Raw genomic sequence first — 25,872 nt, forward strand, 5'->3', positions numbered from 1 at the left:
AAGTCAAACTGAAAACTTCTTCTTTAATACTATTTTACAGTAATAGGAAAATATAAGCCCACAATACCATCCTTTGAGTCTATCCTTACAACTGTATTCTAGACAATCAACCACAGAGTATATAGAACTTTCTGTGATGGAAATGTTCTATAATTTGAATTACTCAATGAAGTAACCACATGGCTATTAGCATTTGTCATGTCTAATGCAACTGAGGAAAAATTTCAATTGCTTTTAACTAATTTAAACAAAAATTCAAATGTGCTTATGTCTAGTATGAAACATACATGAAAGAATGGAGTATATAAAGGCAAATACAATCAAATTTCCTTTATGACACTATCATTACTATGTTAACCAGCAGTTACCTACCTTTATAAAAAATATATGCAATAATGTAATACATCAGCACATCATTATCATGCTATAAACTAAAATCATTTCTTAACATTTTTTATTTTATGTATTGGTGTTTTGCTTGCATGTATGTCTATGCACCATGTGTGAATGTGCTCTGGAGACCAGAAGTGGGTATCAGGTCCCCTAGAACTGGAGTCACAGTTGTTGAGTACCTTGCGGATGCTAGAAATTGAATCTGGGTCCTCTGGAAGAGCAGTCAGTTCTTTTAACCACTGAGTTATCTCTCTGGCCTCCTAAAAACTAAAAAGCTTTAAGTGATTTCAGGCTAAATTGGCTGAAGACATGGGCTTTTCCCATCTGAAAGCTGGAAGGATAAGAACATATTCTTTGTTTATTTGTTTTGTTTTTTGAGACAGGGTTTCTCTACCTAGTTGTGGAGCCTGACCTGGAACTTGTTCTGTAGACCAGACAGGCCTTGAACTCACAGAAATCCTTAATCCCAAGGGCTGGGATTAAAGATGTGCACCACCATCGCCTGGCCAAGAATAAATTCTTTTAAACAAGTAACTTATGAAATTTTAGATTGGGGTCTGGAAAGATGGCTTAGTTGTTAAGAGTGTACATAACTCCTGCAGAGGATCAGTTTGGCTCCTAGCACCCACGTCTGTGGCTTACAACTGTCTGTAGCTCCAGATCCATGGGCATCTGAAGCTTCTGGCTTCTGTAGGCATCTGCACATAGCCCCCAACCACAGAAATAAGCATAATTTAAAAAAAATAATAAAGCAGGGCATGGTGGTGCATATCTTTAATCCCAAAACTTGAAAGGCAGAGACTGGTAGCATTCTTTGAGTTTGAGGCCAAGCAGGACTACATAGTCAACTCTGTCTAATAAATAGTAAATAAACCAATAAAAATAAACCTTAAAATATGTTTTTGAGTGATAAACACCTTTAGCTCAAAATTCTATGTTAAATATCACTATTCAGAAATTACTAATTTGGGGGCTGGAGAGATGGCTCAACGGTTAAGAGCATTGCCTGCTCTTCCAAAGGTCCTGAGTTCAATTCCCAGCAACCACATGGTGGCTCACAACCATCTATAGTAAGGCCTGGTACTCTCTTCTGGCCTGCAGGCATACACACAGACAGAATATTGTATACATAATAAATAAATAAATATTTTTTAAAAAATTACTAATTTTTCGGGGGGAGCTGTTGACTACTAAAGTCATTACAGTCAATTTTCTTAAACAAAATCATGCAGAAAATAATTACAATTTTGAACAGAAGCCAAGGTATTAATACAAAGGAAATATTGTATTAACTAGAGAAAGATTCAACTAGTTAGCAATTCCATAAGCTTTAGTTCCTAAAAGCAATCTTTTGTCTCTTTCTCACATGCTAGCCTGACGGGACTTTTCAGCATTTCCGAAGGAGGCAGCTCCTCAGCAGATCTAGAAATCAGTACATAAAATCAAGGTTGATGGTTTTTTTTTTTTCAGACAGGGTTTCACTATGTAGCCGCCCAGGCTGGTCTTAAACTTTTGGCAATCTTCTTACCTCAACTTCCCCCACGAGGAGAACAGACTATGATCTATAGCATCTAGCTTTTGAGTTGTTTCACAAAGAATTTTTATTAATTTTCCTGGGTCATCAAAACAGAACTCACAGAAAGAATAGGAAGAATCTTACTAATAATCCTAAGTGACCAAGGACAAAACACAGGAATTTCTCTGGGGTTCAGTTTTTCCATTCATAAAAAGGACATCACATGTTGTTCCAATTTTGTAGGATTGAGATTAAAAATTGCTAATAGTACCTTGAGATATAGTTTTAAGAACCTTAAAAGGACATAATGGCTCATACTTGTAATCTGTAATTCCAGCACTGAAGTAGACACAGGCAGATTACCAGAAATTCAAGGTCAGTCAGGACTACATGTGAGACCTGATCTCAAAAACAAAACCTTATTTTTGCAACAGAATCTCAATGTATTGACCGGGATAGCCCCAAACATTCCTAGCTCAAGATATCTTCCTGCTTAGTCGCCTGTGTGGATGGTATTATATTATCAAACTCAGGTACTTTGGAAAAATCTGAAAGCATTACATCACATAACAGTTAAGAGTGCCCTGGGTTCAAATCTGAGTTCCATTTATTATCCTTAGTTTTCTTAATCATTTCCTGCAGAGGCTGTGTTGAGCACTGAATGAACTAATACACTTGAGCACTTTAGTTCAATAACAATGATAACTAACACAAATTCAAACAGGAAAGAAATAATTTATATGAATTAGTAGAGAATCAGGAAAAGGTAAGAGGCTAGGGATTTTCCTTGGTGCAGAGTGTTTGCCTCCCACCCAAAAAAAGGAAAAATAATGCACAGTGTGTGAAATGCTATAATAGTTGTTTAAGAAAAAAGGATCAAAAGACATTTAGGAGAACTTGGGAGTGGGGCTTTCAGTGGATTCACAAGAATGAGGAATCTCAGACTAAAGACAGAATCTGATCTAGTTATAGTATGCACTGAGAAGTCTACAAGTCAAAATAGACAGCAAATGCTGCTTAGTGGGACAGCTGAGCTGGAAAGACTGTAACTTACATGGATAATTAGCCAAGTGGTAGTGGTAACTTTCCAGTGGTAGAAAAAAAAGAAAATGTTTTTAAGAAGTAACTTTGGTATCTTTACAGTCAGAGTCTAGTCTATCAATGAGTTAGAAATCTTTTATTGCATTTTCATAAACTATGTGCACAGAAGTCAGAAGACAACTTGGGGGACTCTATTTTCTCCTTCTGTCATGTGGGTGCTGGGGAAGGAATTCAGGTCATCAGGATTGTCAGCAAGGGCTTTTACCAGCTGATCCATCCTGCTGGTCCCAGTTTTTGTTTTGTTTTGGTTTTTTTTTTAAGATCAAATGCAGAACCTAATACATGTTAGGTAAAACTTTTGTTTTCTTCTTTTTTTACATGTTGGGCATTGAGCCTAGGTTTCATGTCTTCAAGACAGGTGTTCTATTCTGCCACTGAGCTACAGCTCCAGTTTTGTTTTGTTTTTTTCCTGAGACATGGTTTCTTTGTGTAGCCCTGGATGTTTTGGAACTTACTCTCTAGACCAGGCTGGTCTCAAACTCAGAGAAATCAGCCTGCCTTTGTTCCTAAGTACTGGGATTAAAGGTGTACACCACCACTGCCTGGTTGCTCCAGTATTTTCTTGTTTTGAATGATTGATAGATTGATTTATTGATTTTTTGAGACAGGGTTTCTCTGTAAGCTCTGGCTGTCCTGGAACTCACTCTGTAGAATAGGTTGTTCTGGAACTCAGAGAGATCTGCCTGCCTCTACCTTCCAACTGCTGGGATTAAACATGTGTGCCACCATTGCCCAGTTGCTCCAGGATTTTCAATACATTAGTTTTCTGTTTTTTTGTTGTTCATAATAATGTAAGTTGGCCAGTTGAGATATCTTAGCAGGTCAAGGGCCTTCCTGCCTGACAACCTAAGCTGATTCCCAGTGGCCCACATGTTGGAAGAGAACCAACTCCTGCAAGCTGTCCTGATATCCATCCACCACCCCACACACACCACACACACACACACACACACACACACACACATACACACACACAAGCAAATATAAATCTTTGCTTCGCTTTGGTCTTCTGTGGCATAGGGAAATAACTGGTAAGTGGATTTACCATAATACATCTTCTTATATATTAAAATGTATAGATGTATTTTATCCTTTGAATCATTTCTAGATAGTACTTTTTTTTTTTTAAATTACATTTATTAGGGAGAGATGGCTTGGTGGTTAACAGTATTTGCTGTTCTTCCAGAAAACCTGTATTCAGTTCTCAACACCTACAGTATCAGACAGACTCCTTGGGCACTGTCCCCCAGCTATAAAATTTTTCTTAAAAATCTTAAGATTAAATCTACTTATAGTGGGAAGGGGGAGGGAGGGAGGGAGGGAGGGAGAGAGAATGTATGTGATGTGTATGGAGGTTAGAGGACAGTTTACAGCACCCAGTTTTGTCCTTTCACCATGTGGTCAGGTTGCCAGGCTTGTCCTCACCTGAGGAGCCACTGCATTAGCAGTATGTAGTACTATTTACATTCTATTTCTTTATAGACTATCTCTTTTGTTCTAGTCAGGTAAACACCCTTACGTAATCCAATATTATTTCTATCCTAATTACAATTGAAAACTGGTGAAATTTTGCTTGTGTTTTAACAAATATAGCTTGTCTGAAGATCAGAGTGCAGAGCTAGCCACACTAGTTAGCCATAGAGGCCAGGCAATGGTGGCACATACCTTTAATCCCAGCGCTCGGAGACAGAGATCTGTATATCTCAGTCTAAAAGACAAACAGAGCGAAGTGGTTGCTCACACCTTTAATCCTAGCACTAAGAAGGTAGAAACAGGAAGTGATATGGCTAGGCGGAGAGAGGAATATAAAGCAGGAGGAGACAAGAGCTCAGGATTCAGTCTGAGACAGGATACCCATTTCGATCTGAGGATTTTGCAGAGTTAAGAACTAGTGGCTGTATCTTTCAGCTTCCATCCCCTAATATCTGACTCCAGGTTTTTATTATTAGGACCAATTAGATTTGTGCTATAAAAAATTACATTTAGGCCATGATGGTGTTGTATTTTTGTTAATTCCAGCATTTGGGAGGCTGAGGCAAAACTCAAAAACATTTAAATCCTGACAGAGTAGTGTATAATAGCAGCCCCAGTTACTTGGAGAAACTAAGGCAGGCAGATTTTTAACCCAGAGTTAGAGAACAGCCTGGGCAACATAGTTTCCTATCTCAAAATAGGGAAGGATGGAGCTAGACATATGGCCCAGTAGTTAAAAGCATTTGTTGTTCTTCTAGAGGTCCTGAGTTCTATTCCCAGCATCCAGAACCTCTTGAACTCCTGGAGGTGTCTTAGGGTTACTACTGCTGTGATGAAACACTATTGCCAAGGCAGCATATACGATAAAGCATTTAATTGGGGGCTTGCTTACAATTTCATGATCACAGTCGGGATTATAACAGGCATGGTGCTGTAGTAGGGGCTGAGAGTTCACATCTGATCCAACCCTTACATAGGAGGCAGAGAGCCAGATGGCCAGGTGTGGACTTTTGAAACCTCAAAGCCTACCCTCAGTAACACCTCTCCTCCAAGGCAACACCTCCTAATCCACAACCGGGACTAAGCAGTCAATTACATGCGCCTAGGGGGCCATTCTCATTCAAACCACTGCAGGCACCAAGGCCCTCTTCTGGCTTCTGTAAGCACTTGTATTCATGTGTAAAAAATTACACATAGATACAGATAATTAAAAATAAATCTTTTTCTTAATGAAGAGGAAGAAAAGGGAAGATAGAAGCTGCATTTAAAATCTGCTTAGTTAGAAGAAAAAAAAAACCCCACAGCTGGGGAGATGGTTCAGTCAGTAAAGTACTTACATGTCATGCAAACTTTAGGACTAAATTCAATTCTCAGAACCTATGTAAAAAAGCTGGGTGTGGCGGCACGAGTTTTTAATTCCAGCCCTAGGAATGAAGAGACAAACAGGGATCCCTGGATAGCCAGCCTAGCAGAGCCTTTGAATCTGAGGCCAGTTAGAGACCCTTTCAAGAAAAATCAAGGTAAAAGGTCTAGGTTTACTTCTAACCTCCGCATATATGTTCCGCATATATGTGTGAATCACTCTCTGCACAACAAGTACCTTCACACACGAATACACATCTGTTTAACTGTACCTGCATTATGTGGACACTAAGTCTTATAAATGCCTGTAAGTACTTGTATTCTTTTAGGCAATGCTCTTAACCTCTGAGCCATCTCTCTAGCCCCCAGTACTTGTATTCTTTTAGGACATTTGTATGATTAGTCTATAAGGCTGATAATATCTGCCCTAATCACTGTTATCTGCATAACTAGTTACATTTGCATGCTATTATACAAGATTTGAGAGATGGGGAGAAAAAGCATTCTTATTACTTTCCCACTTAGCTCTTAACATTTTCTCTACCACTCAAATCAAAACTAAAAAGTAATGCAGTATATTGGCATACATCTGAAATCCAAGTTCAGAGAGGCAAAGTCAGGAGGATCGTGTTTGAGGTCAGCCTGGGTTAAGGAAACCCTGCCTCAAAACATCACTACCACCACTAATAACAACAACAACAAAAAACCCCCAAAACTAAAAAATTTAGTGTGTAACAATATCTTACTGCCAGTACTATACCAATATACACAAAAAATATATCCAGTGGCTTAGATAACAAGACATTGTAATGGAGGTTAAATAAGCTATCTTTTTTTTTTTTTTTAAGGTAGGGTCTTACCATCTAGTCCTGGTTGGTTTGGAATTTGCTATGTAGACCAGGTTGGCTTCTAAATGACAGAGATCCATCCACCTGCCTCTGCTCCCCAGTGCTGTCATGTCTGCAAGGTAGGCAACCTTTTTTTTTTAAAGTTTTTTTGAGACCGAATTTCTCTGTGAATCTTTGAAGCCTGTCCTGGTACTCGCTCTATAGACTAGGCTGCCCTCGAACTCATAGAGGACCTTCCTCTGCCTCCTAAAAGTTAGGCAATCTTTTTTTTTTTTCCCAAGTCAGGGTTTCTTCGTGTAGCTTTAGAGTCTGTCCTGGAACTCACTTTGTAGCCCAGGCTGGCCTCGAACTCACAGAGATCTGTCTGAAGTTAGGCAGACTTGTTTTCCTTTTTACGGACTAAAGTTTCTAATTTATTGTGTTCTATGTTGTTACAGCTTTGAAAAAAATCAATTCTCAGTATTAAAGGTCTGTAAAAGACAAACAAAAATGTCAACTGATCACTTCAATAGCTAAGGAGAGTTGGGAAGAATAAAGAAAACATCATTTTCATGAGTCTTTGTGTTTTTAAGGATGGGGTTTTACTCTACAGCACTCGCTGGCTAGGAACTTATTAAAAGCAGCTTAGGCTGGCCTCAAATTTGCAGCAATTCTGCCTCCTCTATTTCCCAAGTGCTGGGATTAGAGTTGTGCACCACCACATCTAGCCTTTAGAACTCTGTAGTATGATAGAAGATTCAGGATGCAAATACATAAAAAGATACATACATACAAAAGAATAAATACATAGAAATGCATAAGCAATTTACTTATATGTACAAAATAAGTATTACATAGACTAACAACTATATATATATTCCCTACATAGCCTAAATCAAATTATTTTTAATCTAAGTTCTAAATGACTCAAAAGTATAAGGTTAAGGAATTAATTTTACTCTCAGGTATATCTACAATCAGAAAAAATTCCACATTTTTTAAAAAAACTTATTTTTGTGTAGGAGTGCTTTGCCTACACACACATACACACACACACACACACACACACAGACACACATGGAACATAAATGTGCCTGGTGTCTGCAGAGGTCAGAGGAAGAAGGCACTGGAACTGGAGTTAGAGATGGTTGTGTACTGGGAACCAAACTAGTATTTTCAGCAAGAGCGTAAGTACCTTCAACAGCTGAGCCATTCATAATTCCACCCCCACAGTTATTTTTTTTTCTTTCTACATCTCAAATTCTAATTCTAGCATGATCACAAGTAAGATTAATAAAAAACTAATATATATCAAATCCAGTATGCAACAGGGCCACTGTTGTTTGTCCTATACCTTTCTTATTCATTATGTTCTGTTTATTCAGTGACAAGTTCTTCCACCAACACAGCAACCCTAAATCCAAAACTACATACCTGGGAGCTAAGTTGCTTAGGCTCATCCACTCTCCCAGGAGACTCACTTCTGGCTCTGTATCTTTCTGTCATGGAAACAACACTGCCGGAGGGACTAAATCTGTTGGAAAAGGAGCATAAAGGGGACCAATAGACAAGTAGTGCCAAAGAACTTGAATGCTGTTTCTCCTCTATCTTATAGCTGAGGAATGGGACTAAATCAAACAGAAATATTTTCAAAGTGACAAACTGACCATATGCCGGGCGGTGGTGGCGCACGCTTTTAATCCCAGCACTTGGGAGGCAGAGGCAGGCGGATCTCTGTGAGTTCGAGACCAGCCTGGCCTACAAGAGCTAGTTTCAGGACAGGCTCCAAAACCACAGAGAAACCCTGTCTTGAAAAACCAAAAAAAAAAAAACAAAAAACAAAAAAACCAGACCATATGAGAAGGTGAAGATAAGACTAAATACAAGCTTTCTATCCTAGTAAGCACTGTAAAGGGAATAAAAACATGTATGAAACCCAGTCCGTAGTTTTGTTTTGCTTCTATGAGCTATGGTTCTGTTATGAAGCCTTTGGGGGGGTCTGGTACAGGCTCCAAAGTTGTCCTGAATTTATAGCAATCCTTCTGGTTCAACACCCCAAGTGCTAGGATTCCAGGCATGTTTCATTATGCCTGACACAATTTCAGTTCTTTTATGTTAACTATTGGGGTTTTGGCTCTTTCTTCTTATGGTAATCTACTCATAGTTCATATAGACTAAAGCTTTTTTTTTCCATTTAAGAAGGTACTACTTCTGATATAGTTCTAATATAGGACAACAGTTTCTAACACTGGGGATGAATATATATTCTGTATTCAAGAATATTTAGACTATTAAGGTCACATAATGGGAAATACTCAAACCAAGACCATCTATGTGGCTAAAATCTCCTACTAAATGTCTACATTAGTTATAAACCAAAGAAATGAATTCGTTGGTTTTGTTCCGAAGATCAATTTCAAATTTATTTATTTGTTTATGAAGCATATACGTGCCAGCATATGTGTAGAGGTCAGACAATAACTTACTAGAGTCCGTTCTTTCCTTCTACCATGTGGGCTCCAGGGATTGAACTCAGATGGTCAGGCTCTAAGTGCCTTTACCCATTTCAATCTATTTCAAGAATAAATTAGCTTGTAATCTAGGCCTGGATGCATAAGGTCGGAAGAATGCATGAGTTTGAGGCTAGCCTAGGCTACATAGTAAGCAATAGACCATCTTGAGCTATGGAGTGAGACTCTGCCTCAAAGCTGGGTGGTGGTGGTACACAACTTTAATTCCAAAATTCGGGAGGCAGAGGCAGTTGGATTATCTGTGTTCCAGGACAGCCTGGTCTGCACAGTGAGCTCGAGGACAGTCAGGGCTATACACACAAGAAAAAAAACCTATCTCAAAACCAAAACACAACCAACAATAACAACGAAATCCAAATATGGTAGCTCATGCCAGTAATCCCAGAACTGAGGAGGCTGAGGCAGGAGGACTGCCCTGAATTTCAAAAAACTTGAGCTACAGAAATCTTTTCTCAATAAAAAAGTGAGAGAGAGAAAAAAAAGAACAGACAAAGCTACCAATCTAAACTAATAACATTTTTCTTTCAGTTGACTAGATGAAAGACAGTGCTTTTTCCATCAAAAGAAAATGTTCTAAGATTTAATACATTAGGAAGAAAACAGTGACGACCATAGGCCATGGCAGCACGGGGGTGGTGGGGCAGTAGGGGTAGGACACTCAGGCCTAGGGCAGTAGCGGATCCAAGGGAAACATCACTAGGTGAGGTGACACTTGAAAAAATTCAAAAAGTTTTTACTGTACTATATTACTCTAATCTGCAAAGAACAATCACTGATGGCGCCAGACTCTAATTTGGTAGGTAAGGGCAAATGGAAATAACACACACTGCTACAAGGAAAGTAAAACTCCCCAAGGTTACCTACCTGTGTGGTGCTCTACAGAGAAAGGGCAATGTTACTAGGCACCTTCTGACAATCGGCTCCTTGCCTAGAGTCCAGAAAGCCCTGGCAGTAACTGATCCTAGAGTGGCTGCAGGTGCTATCTGATTCATGGTAGTAGCTGATTTTTACCACAGTTCTCATAACATCATGAGTACTTCAGAACCAGGAGCTTCCTGCTTTGAGAAAATAATGGAAGTCTTCTGACATATTTCCAGTCTCCCAAAGTAACTTGAATAGGAACATCAGGTAAGAAAAATGCTCTCTGTAACACAGAAGGCTCATTTAATTATGTTTACACAATAGTTTTAAATAGGAAAGCAAAACTTACCTGTCAACTTCACTGCTGGTTGGCCGAGCTACCTTGGTTCCTGAAGACCCTAAAGTGTAACTTTCCTGTCCTATAGAACCATGGCCTGTGGTGTCAATCACCATGGCCGTGACTTCTTCTGCACTACTTCCATCTTCTCCAGAAGGCTGATTCTCGGGCCCAAGCCACTCCTCCAGATTTTCAGTTTTGATGTGCACCGCTCCAAGAACCCTAACTTCATCACCGCTCCGCGCCCCTTGGTCTGCTATTCCTGTCTCCACATACCACTGCCCTGCTCTGTTGATCCGAAGAATGGGCTCCCGGCTCTCTGCATCAGAACTCTGCTCAATTATCTGAGGACTGGTGGACTCCTCAGGGGGACTGAGCTCTCTGATATCCAGCACAGCACTCACCTGTCCTCTCCAGTTTCCCTTTGCAGCATTATGTCGTGGGCTAAGTGAGCGGTTTAGAGGTGGTGTAACCCTGTGAGACTCTGGAGGTGTCTCTGAGTGCTTTGTCCTTGTCTGACTTAATTCTGCTTCCACCTCAGCCACATTAATTTTGAAATGAATGCCCTCTAGGATCTGTGTACATTTGTCTATAATATGCTGCATCTGCAGAAAACTAGCAGCTGTTAGGTAGCTGATAATGTCTGCTAGTTGCAGGCATATCCGTCCTGTGTAACAGAAAGAAAGGAGCTGTTCAAAAACAGTAGGGTTCTTGATGACAGAAATGGACACAGTACTCATTTCATTCAAGGACATGTGATCCCGGAAATAAGGAGAGCTGGCAGCCAGAACTACTTTGTGAGCCCGAAAAGCTTGTCCTTGCACGTTGACCACGATATCACAGAGACGGCCTTGCATTCGCAGCTGGTTGAGGTGGCTCAGAACAGAGTTGCTGAAGTCGGGGATCTCCAATTGTATGTTCCCACTTTTCTCCATGGTCATGCCTGGAAGTACAGGCAGACATTCAACCCTGCTGAGAGAGCAAACCATATTCTTAGCACCATCTTTATTCCCTTTGTGCTTTCTAGTTTAAACATCCCTAAAAATGTAAAATCTCCTGGCCAGGAGTGCCAGGTACACTCCTGGTGCACTGAGGCAGGAGAATCTTGAGTCTTGACTACATAAATGAAAACTTGTCTCAGAAGAAAAACTGAAATCTCCATGTATGAAGAGGTGCCTTCCTCACGATGCCTGGACGCAGTAATAGGAATTACCAGCAGGTGTTTTGTTTTGTTAGAAACAAGGTCTCATTCTAAGGCAGCCCTCAAGCTTGTGGTGACTCTCCTGATCCCACCTCCAGTGCTAGGGTTAGTGTGAGCTGCTAAGCCTGGCAAGAGGTGTTTTAGACTTCACAGTAAAATACAATCAAAACAACAACAAAAAGTGATTGCTAGACTGCTAAAAACATACGCTACAACCAGACTTTATTAATAAGCTATATAACGTCAAGAAAGGAGTTTATCAAGGAGGGCTATCAAACAGAAGAATTTCAGACTGAATACAAAAATTCATTAGTTTTTTCTAGAGAAAATAAATTATATGCAACATAAATAAATTAAATGTAATTATATGCAGGTTGATTATGATTTACATGTGGCACAGGCTGTTTAAGGGACTAATTTCCTATGTGAATGGTCAGTATTATCACTTTTTTTTTCAAGACAGGGTTTCTCTATGTAGCTAGCCCCGGCTGTCCTGGAACCTGCTCTGCATATGGAACTCAGAGACCTACGTGCCTCCGCCTCCCGAGTGCTGGGACTAAGACACCACAGCTGGCATTTATTTGAGACGGGCTATTCCTGGAAACTCACTATGTAGATAGATCAGGCTGCTCTCGAAATCAGAGATCTGACTGCCTCTGCGGAGATTAAAAGTGTGCCGCCCCCATGCCAGGCTAGGCAAAAACTAGGTAAATCTTTCTTTATCCAACAAACTTGAGGTTGGGGATTCCAAAGTGGTACTATTACTTAAATTCATGAAGTTGGTTTTCCACAGCTGACGAGAATAAAGCCTAAAATTTTACACTGACAGACTGCAACTGCATCAAACGGTCTCAGTTAGTTGAGGGTAGCTCGGGGATATCACAATGATTTTGGCTCGCTGTGCATCCAATCTGCCTCTAAATTTATGAGACTACACAACACACCAGGAAGCGGTCCTAACAGACTCACATTATCACCCCACATTGACAACACAATAAGTAAAACAGGGAAGTGCAAACACCGCTTTCAAGAAGCAACTTTAGCCAATCTGACCTTTTTCCAAAGCGTTATTGTTTGTTTTGAAACTTTTAATCCATTAAGAGCCTCTGTCGATGCCATCACGAATTCAGATGTTTATTTTGGAGCCTACACCAGCGCCTTTTTGTTTGCTCTTTCCAGCAATTCCCCAGTGAGGAAGAAGCCCCTGGAGTAAAGTCTTTCTCTAGCGTCGGCCCTGGAGGGGCGAGAGCTGTAAAAGGGAGAATCGGGAACGCTTGGGGTTGGCCAGTCAGGTACGGAAGCGGCTTCCGTGTGTGTCAAGGGAGCACGGGAAAAGGGAGACCTGGCTAAGCGGGGAGATGGCACAGAACCCGGGAAAAGAGAGCAGGAGGAGCGAGCGGAGGAGCGGGCGCTCAGGTGAGGCGCTGGAGGGGGAAGGGGGCGGCGCCCCGGGACCCGGTGCAGGGCGGCGGAGGCGGCCGCGGTGGGGGTGTGTCTGGGTGTGTCCCCGCCGCGGGGTCCTGAGGGAGGGGCTGGCAGGGGGCGGGCCCGCGAGCTCAGCAGCCCCGAGCCAGGGAGTGTGTGTGAGTGTGTGTGGGGGGAGGTCGCCGAGTGCTGGGGGGGGGGAGGTGGGGCGGGGCGGCCGAACGCCCCGGGAGCGGGCTGCAGCCGAGACGCGGCCGAGGAGCGTCGGGTGTAGGCTAACGGGGGTGCGGAGCCCGAGCCCAGTCAAGGAGCAGCACCTACCTCCGGGGGTGGAAATGGGCCGGAATGGGCCGGAACACCGTCCCGGAAGTGAAACCCCCCGCCCCCCCCTCCTCCGGAGCGGGCGGCGTGCCGGAAGGAAATCAGTCACCCTCACGCCGCCCCTCCCCCAGCGCTTTCCTGACGGGAGCCCCCTCCCCTCAACCCTGACTCCAAAGGGAGGCAGGGGCCGGGCTGACGTGATCGCGCGGACTCCGCCCTCGGGCCTTGTAGGGCGGGGCCAGCGGGAGGACTGGAGGGTGGGAAGGAGGTGGGGCTTGAGGAGGAGTCTGAGTGTCTGGGAGGGACTTCTGTGGACGCACGCTGCGGACGGCCGTGCGTCGTGACGTCACGGAGAGCTTAAATACTGGACTCAGCCGCCATATCGGTCTTTCGGAGCTGGGAGTTAACTTGGGGCAGGTACGGTTTACCGTGTTCGTGTGTGGTGTCTGCACAGGCCTTGTGTATTGCGGTTGGATCCACCGCAAATTGGCGGGATTTGGCGGACAGTAATGCCCTTGTAAGGTTCTAAAGCTGAAGGGAATTTGGCTTTGCGTGCATGCGCGAACCAAAATGGTACTTTGAGCTTTTTTTAATTTGCTCTTTTACGGAAAGTCTCCATAGAAGACTTGGCATCTGTGTTCTCGCTGTGATGAAGGCTATGTTGGTAGGGACAACTGACCTTGTTGATGAATACCAACAACTCTGATGGCGGACCATGCTGAGTCATCTCGCGGGGCCTTTTGTAGTGACTTTATTGTGTGGTTAAGGAACGCACTGCAATGCTATCTTACTGTAAAAAATCACAAGGTTAAAGGCTTTAGTGAACAACTGGCTCAAAGTGGGATTTTGTGAGAGACCATTAACAAAGCCGCTAGCGCAGTCTTAGGCAAGGTATACGGTAGAAATTTAAGGAGATACTCAAAGATGTATTTCCACAGTAACACTAGTCTGAGCTTTAATTCTTTTTTTTGTGTGTAAAATTGGTGTAATTAAACATGTCTAAACTAGCATGTTTTCTTTAGATATGTTGCCGTGTACCTCTCTGGGACCGTTGGCATCATTCAGACAGGTAAGAATTAAATAAAATATGGTGAATATCTTAAAACACTATCAACCCAAAAAGCCCATGATGGTATGAGAGTAGTGGACAGAAGGGATTTCTGAAAAACACTGTTCTGAGGCTTTAATTCGGAGAAAGGGAAGGGAAAATAAATGCTGGAAAGAGATCTTAATATTACCATCTTTTTTTCCCAGATCTTTGGCAAAGTGGGATGAAGAGTGAGGTAAGTACTGAATTGGACCCTTGTGAATCTTTTCAGGGAACAGTGCCACAATGATGACATTATATTTGCTACTCTTGACAGTGGGATGACGATAGCTTTAAACCACCAAGATTGTAACTGAGGCATACAGGGTCATGACTAAGGGGTTTCTGACAGACTGCACAGATTTTTACATTAGGCTGTTTTCCTTCCAGGAACTGAAAGAAGTTGGATTAACCATGGGTGTGCAGAGTAAGAAAAGCTTTTTTTTTTCTTTATGTCCCATTGAAACATCTGTTAGCACAAAGGAAAGGTTGGCAAATACAGGGAGCTTAACTGTAGCTTGGACTAACTTTGAACTAGCTCCTAATTCACAGATCTGCCTGTCTCTTAGTGTTGGTTAAAGGGCTAGACCTCAGCAAGCTCAATCCTCATTTATAATTGGTCAGTTAAACATTCTCATTAGCTAATGCTTCCGAAAGACTGCTGCCACCAACAGGGTCGCTTTCACCTTATTAGGTGCTGTGAAGTCAATCTTTACTGCACGCTAGCTGCCCTGGGTGTGGGATGAAGACAATCCTGGAACTAGATCTATAGACCAAGATGGTCTTGAATTTAGCTCCCTGTCTACACCTGGGATTAAAGGCCTGTGCCACTCCCACCTGAGTAGAAACTGGGAGGTTTCCCCCAAGCTAACAGCTGATGCAGACAATTTTATGGAGTACTTGTAGAGATACCTGAAGCCATTGCTGTTGCTTAAAGCTGTCCGAAGAGGTTTGAGTTAGCTCGACATTGCTATTCGTGCAATGTCAGAATGGTATGGGAAGCTCCATTTGGAGGGCTCTGGGCCTTAGAGAGTGCCCAGTCATGTAATTTTAATTTCCTGCACAAGGAAGGCAGAAGCAGGGATGGTCGTGAGTTCAGGCCAGCCTAGCTTACAAAGTGAATTTCAGTATGAGCAGAGCTGTTAAATCCTATCGTGGTGGTGCAGTGAGTTTCAGAATGAGCAGAGCTGTTAAAACATCCTATCGTGGTGGTGCATAGTTGCAGAATAAATCAAATATACCATTTTGTGTCAGTTTTCCGGTGATTGTACTGACCTAGATTTCTTTTTGCCTCTTAAATTGTAGGTGCTATAATGGAAAAACAAGATGAAATGCGAGAAGTGTTGGAGATGGCAGATAAATGGGCAAACATGGCTTGGTATGGTTGCATACTTTAAATGTTGCTTGCTATGTGTTAAGTGTCTCCTTTGTGTGAACTCAGCCTGCATGATGACAAGCAAATGCTGACTAACATGAAGGTCTTAATTAGCTCTATCTGATAACGGGCTTAGTTAGCATTTCACACTACTAATTCTGCCTTTGACCATACTAAAATTGTTTTTTTTTCTTCCTAGGTGATGGAATTACTCGGACAACTTTGAAAGTAAGTATTGGGAAACAGTGACTTTACTAATTTAAAGGGGCATGCAAAGATTGTGTAGATCCAGACAGCAACATTGACTGTCTCGTGGATGTTTGCTGTGCTCTAATCAGGGTTTCTGTAATGATGTTGATCAAATGTCTGACCTGAAAAAAAAACCTGTAGAGAAATCTTAACACTGAAGAACCCTGGCACAAGCAATTAAGGATAATTAAATAATGCTTAACATATCTGTGAGAAGTTTTCCCTTTTAATTCTAGCTACTGGTTGCATGTTTTCATTTGGATGGCTTGCTTGGGTAAGAAGCCAGTTTCTTGACTCTTGTGCTAATGAGGGTTGTGTACAGTATTTAAACAGTAAATTTGAACATGCATGGGATTTTTAAAATGTATACAATAGTCTGTCTACACATGTATGCTTGCAGGCTAGAAGAGGGGACCAGACATCATTATGGTTGTGAGCCACCATGTGGTTGCTGGGAATTGAACTCTACCTTTGGAAGAGCAGGCAATGCTCTTAACCAATGAGCCATCTCTCTAGCCCCATGCATGTGTTTCTTCAGTACCATATGTTGCCTTAATTTTTTCAGCTCCAACTTGGCCTTTTAAAAGAAGTATTTTTTCTTAGGTATGAATCCTGCCTACATACCAGAAGAGTGCATTGGAGAAGCAGTTTTTGCTCTTCTAAGTTCACCTTTTAAATGAAGGTAAGGAATATTTTTTGTAGACTACTTAGAAATACAATACTACTGTTAATGATGTATAAAGTTAAACAGATGGGAATCTCTCTGAATAAGATTGAAGACTGATTCTTAAGCTGAAACAGTACTGAGGAATTTGTTAAGTAAGTGTACGCTGTGAATGTCTTAATAAACGGGGTTGAATTTCTACAGGTGTCTTGCATGGCTCTCCTTGACTGAAGGCGCCAGGAAGCTTTTACATGAAGGTAAGTGTCCTTTGCTCATGAAACATACATGATGAGTTTTTTTAAAAAGAGCTATTCTAAATGAAAGCCGATACTGTGATGATAACATAGTTCAGCAGACATAACCTCTGATGAACAATCCTATGTCTTTCGCTCCTATCTGATGTATCTGGCTGTAATGTTTGAAGGAATATTTTTGTGAAATTTGCAATATTTTAGTACACAGAAGTGTGGTTTTGTGGTTGTAAGGCTGAAGGACAATGACAAGCACATGGAACCTTGGTGTGGGCTTTGGCCTCAATCCCAGATCATAAAGGTTGTCAAGGCTTTTTAATTGCCAGTCTTCTAAGTATGGTGGCAAGATCTCAAACATAAAATGCTGGCAAGAAGATTGAGAGCTAATCTAAACACTGTTCAAATTCAATACCCAAATAATAGTAAAATGTTCTGAATGGCTCAAGTTTCTGGGCTAAAATTTTTTTCTTGTCTTCAAACAGATCCTTCATTTTGAATTTCAAGGTAAGTCACCTTGGATTTTTACAGATTATAATTGCCTGTAACCAGTGATGTGATGATTCTGCCAAATGATAAAAAGTGATATCAACTTTAAAACCGTTCCATTTTATTTCTGAGGTTACTATAGTAATGTGTAGCCTACAGGTAGTCTAAGCCAGAGAAATGAGGTTTTGTTTTTTTTTAATAGGGCTCCTATGGCAGAAGTGGACAGATTGGCAATTTCACCTCACTATTTAAAAGGTGAGAAATGAAGATGTTAACCATGAATCTACTACAGAATATGTGATGATCTCACCACAACTTGAACTCTCTCACTGATTACTTGATGATTGTAAAAGATCTGATATTCTGTCTTAACAATTAACATTTAAATGGAAATATGGAGATGTGCCTAACAGGTACCTCTGTTGCAGGTGACTGGATGGAGACTCAGAAGATTATACCTCAGGATGTTTTCCCATCAGTTAACTTCAAAAAGTTAATAAACTGAATGGAATTAAATACAAAGTGTTTGTTTGGTTCTCTAACAGGAACAAGTAGAGAAGATTGTTCAGGCATGGGTTTATGTCTATACATGTGTTCCTAAGCCTTTCTCAGGATGAGCTTTTAAAGCAAGCACATGACTTATAGCTTCCTTTTTAAAAAAGGAAGTTTCGTAAACTATGGGCCTTGATTAGGTCTTCGGTATATTCGCAGGTAGTGGTGCCTGCTTGAGTTGATAGCACTGAAAAGGTCTGGGTTCTGTTGATGGCAACTAGAAAAAGAGGTGTGAGGGCTGCAGGCAAACTAGTTATTGGAAGCATTTGGGCTGCACAGCTGGGAATGAAACTAGAGGATTGGTTTGAAAAGAGTAGAAGTGAACATCTGTGCTGCTTAACCCTCCTGGCCTGTGGGTTCTCAGGAGTTGGAAAAAGCAGTAAGAAGGAAGTGTATATCCGCCGAAATTGTGTGTAGGTTGCAGCATATATGGTCTGCTGTCCAACTGGGAACAATATTGGGATGGTTTTGTTCAATCAGCCTGCTAGCTTGCCCTGGCTTGAGATGGAGTCCATCCTTGAGTTGACTTCATAGAGCAAAGAAGAAGTCCAATCCACCAGAGATGGGGTGGGTAACTCCCCAGTTGCTCTGATAGACTGACCCTGTTTGGGGGATCTCCATGTCCCTTCAGTACTAGGATTAATTTGCCCCATCCATCACACTTGCCTCACAAAATATTCCAGGCCAACTCCATATTTTTAGATTCTCATGTGTTAGGTTTGCATGTGGATGGAGGACCAGTCATTTTACCATGTAATTTTAAATGGACAAAAATTAGTTCTCCATATTTGAAGGCAACCACCCTTATCCAGGGTGCCATCTTGCTTGACAGATCTTTTTGGAAATGGACTCATTGTGTTGCCTTAGCCTTAGATACCCAGTGTAGATCAGGCTGGTCTCACAAGTGCTAAAATTTTTTGTATGCAGAACTGCATACATGCCTGCATGCCAAAAGAGGGCCCCAGATGGTTGGAGATGGTGAGCCTCTGCGTGCTGGGAATTGAACTCGGGACCTTGGAAAGAGCGGACCTGAGCCATCTCAGAGGCTTTAGGGTCCTCCGTTTCTTACAGAACACAGAATGTGACCTTTCCTACAGGGAAGTGTTACATCCCAATAGCCTGTTTAATTTATAGGAACAAAAATGGACTAGTTGCCAAATAGGTGCTCATTTTCTTTAGTCCTTCCATCTCAACATGAGCACTGTATAACAGGATGATGCTGGTGATTGAACTAAAAGTTGTGTTCTATACAAGTGCTTTACCACTGAGCTGCTCTGGTGGTTTGAATAAGTGGCCCCAATAAGCTCATCTGAATGCTTAGCAGGGAGAATCACTTTATAAAAAAGGGTTAAGGGGAAATGCCTTGTGCATTTCCAGCCCTGCTTTACAGTATTCCAAGTCATTTCTCAACTGATTCTGGCAACATGGATTCTGTAAAATAGCCAGGACAAGTATCATTAACATTAACATCTGTATTAACATCAAGTTAATACATAACATCAAGTATCATTAACATCATTAACATCTGTAAAATAGCCAGGACAAGTATCATTAAAAAAGGGTTAAAGGGAAATGCCTTGTGCATTTCCAGCCCTGCTTTACAGTATTCCAAGTCATTTCTCAACTGATTCTGGCAACATGGATTCTGTAAAATAGCCAGGACAAGTATCATTAACATAAAAGTGACAAAGGCTAAGAATTTAACTTGCTGAAGGTGTAATACTGTATAGAATTTTGAGATTTTTCCCCCAATTCTATTGTTCTTACTTCGCAGTATATTATACTGATGTATAAAAGGTCACCACAAAGCTCAATTTATATGGTTCTAGTGAGGCTAGATGAATTTAAACCCTCTCACATCATTTGGTAGTCTACAGAGGCAAATACTCTGTATGACTGACCTAAATAACCTATCTGGGTTTTGTAAAACACGAAGACTTGCCGGGGTGGTGGTGGCATACAGAACTTGTGAGGCAGGCATGAGTTTGAGGACAGCCTAGACTACAGAGCAAGTTCCTGGACAGATTTCAAAGCTACACAAACTGTCTCAAAAACAACAAAAATTCCAATATGTTTTCTGTTTTGTTTTTACAATGCTTCAATTAAAGCTTCCACAAAAGTCACAACCACAGAAAGTCCTAATGGTACATGTTACCAAATCACAATTGGGTAGCTTCTGTTTGTTATGAAGCAGTAATGACTGCTTCCACTCCATTCCGGAACTAAGAAGACAAAACTTAAGAGCTCAAGTTTTTGGAAGGTGTGGCTGCTGCATTCTCCTCTTCTGAGTCTGCTGGCCATGTGACTTGGATGTGGTAGGGCTTCAGTTCTTCAGGAGGCACAGAATCTGGAGCACTGCTCATGAGGTCATGTCCTCGATAGGATTTGGGGAAGGCTATGACATCTCTGATGCTTGGGGCTCCAGTGACAAGACACAGCAGTCTGTCTAGCCCTGCGATATAAAATACAAAGTTAACAGACGAGAAATGCACAGAACTTAACTTTTGGAAGGAACCTGGTATTTTCTACTGTCCTTTTTGGAGATGAGGTTTTACTATATAGCCCTGGCTGTCTTGGACCTGCTGGTTGTCCAGGCCGACCCTGAACTCACAGAAATCTGCCTGCTCCTGCCTTCACAGTGCTGGGATTTAAGGCGTGTGCCACCAATGCCTGGCCCAGTGTTCTTTCTTTAAAAGATGTAGAGAGCTTTTTTTTTTCTTAACCTGGCTTCATGCATTCTAGACAAGTACCGCTGAGTTGTGAAAACCTCAGGCCTGTAGAGAACGTGTATTTCATTTTTTTGTTTTGTTTTTGAGAAAGGATTTCATTCTTTGTGTGTAGGGGTGAGACAAGGTTTCTTTGTCTAACAATCCTGACCTTCCTGGAACTCACACTCACTCTGTAGAGCAGGCTGGCCTGGAACTCACACATCTGATGTGTGCGTGTGTGTGTGTGTGTGTGTGTGTGTGTGTGTGTGTGTGTGTGTGTGTGTGTGTGTGTGTGTGTGTGTGTGTGTGTGTGTGTATGCGCCACCAGGATTTCACGTACTCTAGGCTGGCCTGGAGCTCTCATATTTTTACTATTTTTATTGTGTTATCTGTGCACATGAATGCAGGTGCCCACTGAGGCCAGAGGGGTCCAATTCCCGTTCCCCAACACTGGAATTCTATGGAATTGTGAGCTGTCTGATGTGGGTGTTGGAATTAAAATTCAGGCTGTATCTGGTGCACATAAAAAAGCAGACTGGCAGTATGCACAGACTCAAGCCCGACGGGGGTCCCAGTGGTGAGAGGGAAGTGGACATGAGCTCCCCTCACCCCTAACTAAGAAACTAGCTCTAATCAACTTGAGCTTCCCATCCTTAATCAAGAAACCATCTCCAATCAACTTGTAAAGGAAACTTAGTCATCTCGAATTGAATCCCAGTGGGTCTATTCACTGGCAAGCCCCATGCCCAGCAGTAGATGGTAAACACAAAAGGAACCTAGTGATAATTTTATAGAATTTTTATAGACTTTTTGTCTTATTGCTCTGTTCAGATATTCTTTATCTTTCTGGTCTTTTGTTTGTATATTATGGTTTCTGATTTTGTGTTTTTATGTTTGTTTGGTTTCTGTGTATGTTTACTGATGTTTCTTTTTGTTTTGTTTGCCTGTTCTCTTTGTGTGTGTGTGGGGGGGGGTGTTTTGAGACACCGCCTGGCCTGTTATGTTTCTAAAAAGAGGGAGGAAGGAAGAGACCAGGTGATAGTGCTGCAGCCCGTCACTCAGGAGCAGAGGCAGGTGGATCTCTGAGTCCTGAAACTAACCTGCTCTACATGATGATTTTCAGGGCTACAGAGAGAAACCAAAGAAAGAAAGAAAGGTAGGTGGAGATCTGGGAGGAGCTGGGGGACAGAAAGTTGTGATCAGAATATTTTTTTGTTTGTTTTGTTTTTTTTTGTTTTTTCGAGACAGGGTTTCTCTGCAGCTTTAGAGCCTATCCTGGAACTAGCTCTTGTAGACCAGGCTGGCCTTGAACTCACCGAGATCCGCCTGCCTCTGCCTCGGAGTGCTGGGATTAAAAGTGTGCACTACCACCACCTGACTCAAAATATATTTATTGTATGAATTATTTCTTTTTTTAAAATTATTTTTAAATGATATGTTTATATTTTACGTGCATCATTGTTCTGCCTTCATGTATATTTGTGTGAGGTGTCATTTCCCCTGGAGTTGGAGTTACAGACCGTTCATGTATATTTGTGTGAGGTGTCATTTCTCCTGGAGTTGGAGTTATAGACCGTTGCGAGCTGCCATGTGGGTACTGGGTATTGAACCTGGGTCTTCATTGCAGTCAAAAGAATAAAATATGATGAACAATGCCTTGGGGAACTGTGTGAGAGACCAGGAAAAAAAAGGCAGAGGGCCTTTCACCTCAGGTGCAGTTTGTTCCCTGGATTGTTCTAAGTTGTAATTTTGTGCCTCCTGTGACAAATATTGGCATTAAATTTTAAGGCATGTTTATTCTCGCTGGATATCAGAATATAGCTATAGACCCTAAGCTGGTGAAAGGACATGCTGAGTACTATCCTCAGTGTACTCTCAATCTGGATATGGCCGCCTGCCTCGCTTTCATGCTTTTCCATATAATCTACGTGTCAGGCAACTGTGCTTTCTCTGTCCTGAGAAAGTTCTGGGAAAGGAATGCTCTGTTACTAGTATGTGCTTACTGGTGCTTATTTAAATGTTTTTCTGAACCCAAACAACCTTCCTTGGGTCACTGCTTTATTTCATTAGTGTATAAAAGTACACTGAAACCAAAGTAATATTGTCTACAGCATTAGACTGTTGTTTACCCATTCTTTAAGGACCTCAAATCCCAGGTCTCACAGACAGATCTGGACAGGTCAACAAAAAGTTGACACTAGCCCCCAATTTTTTTCTCCAATTAAAAGGAAAAAACCCAAAACCAAAAAACAAATTCAAGTCCTCTTCGACAGTAGTAGGTACTTTTTTGTTGTTGTGTTGTTTTTAAGGGTGTGTGTGTGTGTGGGGGGATTGTCACACTGTAGACTTTGTTGACCTGGAACTTGCTATGGTGACCAAGATGGCTTTGAATTCACAGAAATCTGCCTGCCTCTGCCTCTCAACTCTCCCAACTGTGTTTTTCTCTTCCCTTCCTCCCTCCCTCCCTCCTTCCCTCTTCTCTGCACGTGTGCGCGCACCACCACACCTAACAGTAAAATAAAAATGAAGTGTGTTCATATCTGCACAAGGCTTTGGATTCAATCTCACCTCATAAATTACTGAACAAAATGAGACTCACATGAACTCTTGGACTCAGCTCCTCCTAATTCCTTCCCCTTAAACTGGGAGTCTGAATTTGAGATGGTGCCATGGAATGGAATTTAGTGTACAAAATGACAAATTGTTTACCTAAGGCAATTCCTCCATGAGGGGGTGCCCCATAGTCTAAAGCCTGGAGCAGATGAGAAAGCAATTTCACATCTTCCTGAAATGCAAAACACGTTTCATTTAAATATACTGAATGCAAGTCTGTTGTCACAGACTGAAATAAACAGTAAGGGAAATGAAGTTCATTTTAAACATGACATGACTTAACGCACTGGGAGATGTTAATATAAACACAACAACAAAACTTTAAGAGGGTTAAAGTTCAACAGATTAGAACAAGTCCAGCACTCTGGAGAAGGCAGGGAGACAATGAGTGCCAGCCTGGCCTGAGCGACAAGCCTTAACCCAAAAGACTACTAAGTCCACAGAGGCCCACCTGGCTTTTCCTCTCAATGTTATCATTCACTGGGAATGACACTTCAGGAGCTTGTTCTCGAGAGTCGTCCTTCAGTTCCTAAACTACCTGAGAAGACAGGGCTTTAATAGCCCAAGCTGACTCAGCAACTCTACCTCAGCCTCTTGAAAGCAGATTTCAGGCTCGTGCCACCTCTGTGCTTTGTGACTTGGCCTAGCACCTGCCTCAGTTTCTCATCTTTAAAATGAGCATAATGAGGGCATCACTTACAGAAATTATTGTGAAGGTTAAATAACACATCAGTGAATATATGGTACTGTTTTGTTTTGTTGTTTTTTTTTTTTTCATATTTTTAAATTGATTTTTGTTGGGTTCTACATTTTTCTCTGCTCCCCTTCCTGCCTCTCCCCCCTTCAACCCTCTCCTAAGGTCCCCTTATTTTGTTTTTAAGTCAGGGTTTTGCTATATAGCCCAGGATGGCCTGGAACTCAAGGCAATCCTCGTATTTCAACCTCTAAGTGTTGGAATTAAGTGCATGAGCCACCACATTTGGCAGTATATCATGTAGCCCCTGGCACATAGTAAGCATGTGATTTGAAAGAAAATGACCCCATAGGCTCATAGGGGTTGGCACTATTGGGAGTTGTGGTCTTGCTGGAGTAGGTGTGGCCTTGTGGAGGAAGTATGTCACTGGGGGTGGGCTTTGAGGTCTCAGATGTTCAAACCACACCTGGTGTGAGATATCTTTTCCTGCTGCTTGCTAATCCAGATATAGAACTCTCAGGTCCTTCTCCAGCACCATGTCTGCTACATGCAACCATGCTTCCTGCTATGGTGATAATGATTAAACCTCTGAAACTGTAAGCCAGCTCCAATTAAATATTTTCCTTTATAAGAGTTGCCATGGTTGTGATGTCTCTTCACAGCAATAGAAACCCTAACAGTAAGCATTAATAAGCAAATAATATTATCATTTGCTTGTCTCAGTCCCTACATACAAAAGCTGACATTTTGTATTTAGTAAACTCTCCTTTTTAAACAAATGTTTCATACAACAAATATGTGGTCAAAAGAAAGGCAAGGTTAGAAGGCATTTGTTACCTTTAATAATGTTGCCAGGATGTACCTCTGTAGCTGTGCATCATGAATTCGGATAGAACCACCTCCTATCTCACTGCCATTTAAAACCAAGTCATAGTGTTGGCCACGAACCTACAAGATTCACAGGATTTCCATGTTAGCGAAAATTCCCGACTTTCAATTTTACAGGACCACGACATTGTACTTAAAAACAATTTATTAACAGTAGGCTCAGTTTTCTCTTGGCTCTCCTGAGTGAATATTGAAGTCCTTTGTGTCTATTTAGATATTTCCTTTTTATCTGGAAGAATAAAATAAAAGACCAATACCTTTTCAGGCTCAGTATAGAGGAGATGAATGTCACTAGGGTTAGGAGCAGTGAACGGGTGGTGGGCTGACTCCAGCTCTGTGGGACTCTCTTCCTTAGTAACGAAGAGTGGGAAGTCCACCACCCAAAGGAAAGAAAACAGTGCTGGGTCACGGAGTACCACTCCTCTCATTTCCAAAAGGTCTGCACACTGCAGTCGTAACTTTCCCAACAAAGAGCACTGTAAACAAAAGACACAAACATTAAGTTAGCTTTTTGTCAGGATGGGCATTGGATAGACAACCTAAATTTTGAAGGCCAGACTCTAGTAAAAGACTGGCCAATTACTAGATGAGACACATTTTCTCAGGGGACAAAGATGATAAGCACACACAACCAATAGCCTGAGCTGACTGTGTGAGCAGCTCATACGGGTGACCGGGAACACAGGCTCTAGAGCCTCACAGACCAAGCTCTGAGCCTGTTTGTCTACTTACTAATTTCTTTGCATCTCATTATAAGTAAATGGGGATAAAATATCTACTCCAACACTGAAGTGTTGAGGTGAGGTAGGAAATTGCTTTATTTTCCAGGTTGGCCTTGAACTCAAAACTGGTTCAACCCTGAGAAGCTGGGACCACAGGTGCATGGGTAAGATTTGTAAAGTTAAGTGAGACATAAGGTACAGAACCCGGTAGAGTATGGGGGTCAATTTCATTCAT

At 41.7% G+C, this 25,872-nt stretch overlaps 2 protein-coding genes, 1 long non-coding RNA gene and 9 other non-coding genes across 23 annotated transcripts in view; 10 read left to right on the plus strand and 2 right to left on the minus strand.

Moving 5' to 3' along the window:
- Positions 1 to 13,559, minus strand: part of Zbtb37 (zinc finger and BTB domain containing 37) — a 30,602-nt gene extending 17,043 nt beyond the window's left edge. The window contains exons 1-4 of one of the 4 annotated variants that reach the window (XM_075988382.1): positions 13,349 to 13,559; positions 12,656 to 12,851; positions 10,414 to 11,370; positions 8,107 to 8,206 (exon numbers count right to left, since the gene is read on the minus strand). In XM_075988382.1, coding sequence (XP_075844497.1) covers positions 8,107 to 8,206; positions 10,414 to 11,342 — 1,029 coding nt within the window. In that variant the 5' untranslated portion in view covers positions 11,343 to 11,370; positions 12,656 to 12,851; positions 13,349 to 13,559. Of the gene's footprint in view, positions 1 to 8,106; positions 8,207 to 10,409; positions 11,374 to 12,655; positions 12,852 to 13,348 lie in introns of those variants that run through there. The other 3 variants (XM_075988380.1, XM_075988381.1, XM_075988384.1) reach the window with 3 other exon arrangements.
- Positions 13,444 to 17,982, plus strand: LOC142858732 (uncharacterized). Of its 6 annotated transcripts, none has more exons than XR_012912075.1 (12): positions 13,629 to 13,765; positions 14,371 to 14,417; positions 14,603 to 14,631; positions 14,826 to 14,862; positions 15,741 to 15,813; positions 16,010 to 16,038; positions 16,296 to 16,333; positions 16,625 to 16,741; positions 16,928 to 16,980; positions 17,457 to 17,478; positions 17,663 to 17,715; positions 17,889 to 17,982. It is a non-coding gene; the product is annotated as an uncharacterized LOC142858732 (long non-coding RNA). The 6 variants fall into 6 exon arrangements; XR_012912074.1 differs by having other exon boundaries at positions 13,630 to 13,765; positions 16,663 to 16,741; XR_012912072.1 differs by having other exon boundaries at positions 13,444 to 13,765; positions 16,010 to 16,333.
- On the plus strand, positions 13,984 to 14,063 carry LOC142859231 (small nucleolar RNA SNORD74). Its single transcript, XR_012912146.1, has one exon. It is a non-coding gene; the product is annotated as a small nucleolar RNA SNORD74 (small nucleolar RNA).
- LOC142859247 (small nucleolar RNA SNORD75) lies at positions 14,470 to 14,531 on the plus strand. Its single transcript, XR_012912161.1, has one exon. It is a non-coding gene; the product is annotated as a small nucleolar RNA SNORD75 (small nucleolar RNA).
- On the plus strand, positions 14,675 to 14,756 carry LOC142859294 (small nucleolar RNA SNORD24). The gene has a single exon (XR_012912195.1). It is a non-coding gene; the product is annotated as a small nucleolar RNA SNORD24 (small nucleolar RNA).
- On the plus strand, positions 15,877 to 15,935 carry LOC142859232 (small nucleolar RNA SNORD44). The gene has a single exon (XR_012912147.1). It is a non-coding gene; the product is annotated as a small nucleolar RNA SNORD44 (small nucleolar RNA).
- Positions 16,154 to 16,221, plus strand: LOC142859245 (small nucleolar RNA SNORD78). The gene has a single exon (XR_012912159.1). It is a non-coding gene; the product is annotated as a small nucleolar RNA SNORD78 (small nucleolar RNA).
- On the plus strand, positions 16,782 to 16,862 carry LOC142859226 (small nucleolar RNA SNORD79). The gene has a single exon (XR_012912141.1). It is a non-coding gene; the product is annotated as a small nucleolar RNA SNORD79 (small nucleolar RNA).
- LOC142859233 (small nucleolar RNA snR60/Z15/Z230/Z193/J17) lies at positions 17,048 to 17,131 on the plus strand. Its single transcript, XR_012912148.1, has one exon. It is a non-coding gene; the product is annotated as a small nucleolar RNA snR60/Z15/Z230/Z193/J17 (small nucleolar RNA).
- Positions 17,518 to 17,595, plus strand: LOC142859230 (small nucleolar RNA SNORD47). The gene has a single exon (XR_012912145.1). It is a non-coding gene; the product is annotated as a small nucleolar RNA SNORD47 (small nucleolar RNA).
- LOC142859298 (small nucleolar RNA SNORD81) lies at positions 17,750 to 17,826 on the plus strand. Its single transcript, XR_012912198.1, has one exon. It is a non-coding gene; the product is annotated as a small nucleolar RNA SNORD81 (small nucleolar RNA).
- A 2,093-nt stretch (positions 17,983 to 20,075) lies between the features above and the next one.
- Dars2 (aspartyl-tRNA synthetase 2, mitochondrial) overlaps positions 20,076 to 25,872 on the minus strand; it is a 30,233-nt gene continuing 24,436 nt past the window's right edge. For 3 of the 4 annotated variants that reach the window (XM_075988386.1, XM_075988388.1, XM_075988387.1), the window contains 4 exons: positions 25,173 to 25,391; positions 24,865 to 24,975; positions 23,430 to 23,505; positions 20,076 to 20,464 (listed from right to left, as the gene is read on the minus strand). In XM_075988386.1, the coding sequence (XP_075844501.1) occupies positions 20,250 to 20,464; positions 23,430 to 23,505; positions 24,865 to 24,975; positions 25,173 to 25,391 (621 nt within the window). In that variant the 3' untranslated portion in view covers positions 20,076 to 20,249. The remainder of the gene's footprint in view (positions 20,465 to 23,429; positions 23,506 to 24,864; positions 24,976 to 25,172; positions 25,392 to 25,872) is intronic. The other variant, XM_075988390.1, reaches the window with a different exon arrangement.

Source organism: Microtus pennsylvanicus, chromosome 10 (assembly GCF_037038515.1).
Source record: "Microtus pennsylvanicus isolate mMicPen1 chromosome 10, mMicPen1.hap1, whole genome shotgun sequence".
NCBI lineage: Eukaryota > Metazoa > Chordata > Mammalia > Rodentia > Cricetidae > Microtus > Microtus pennsylvanicus.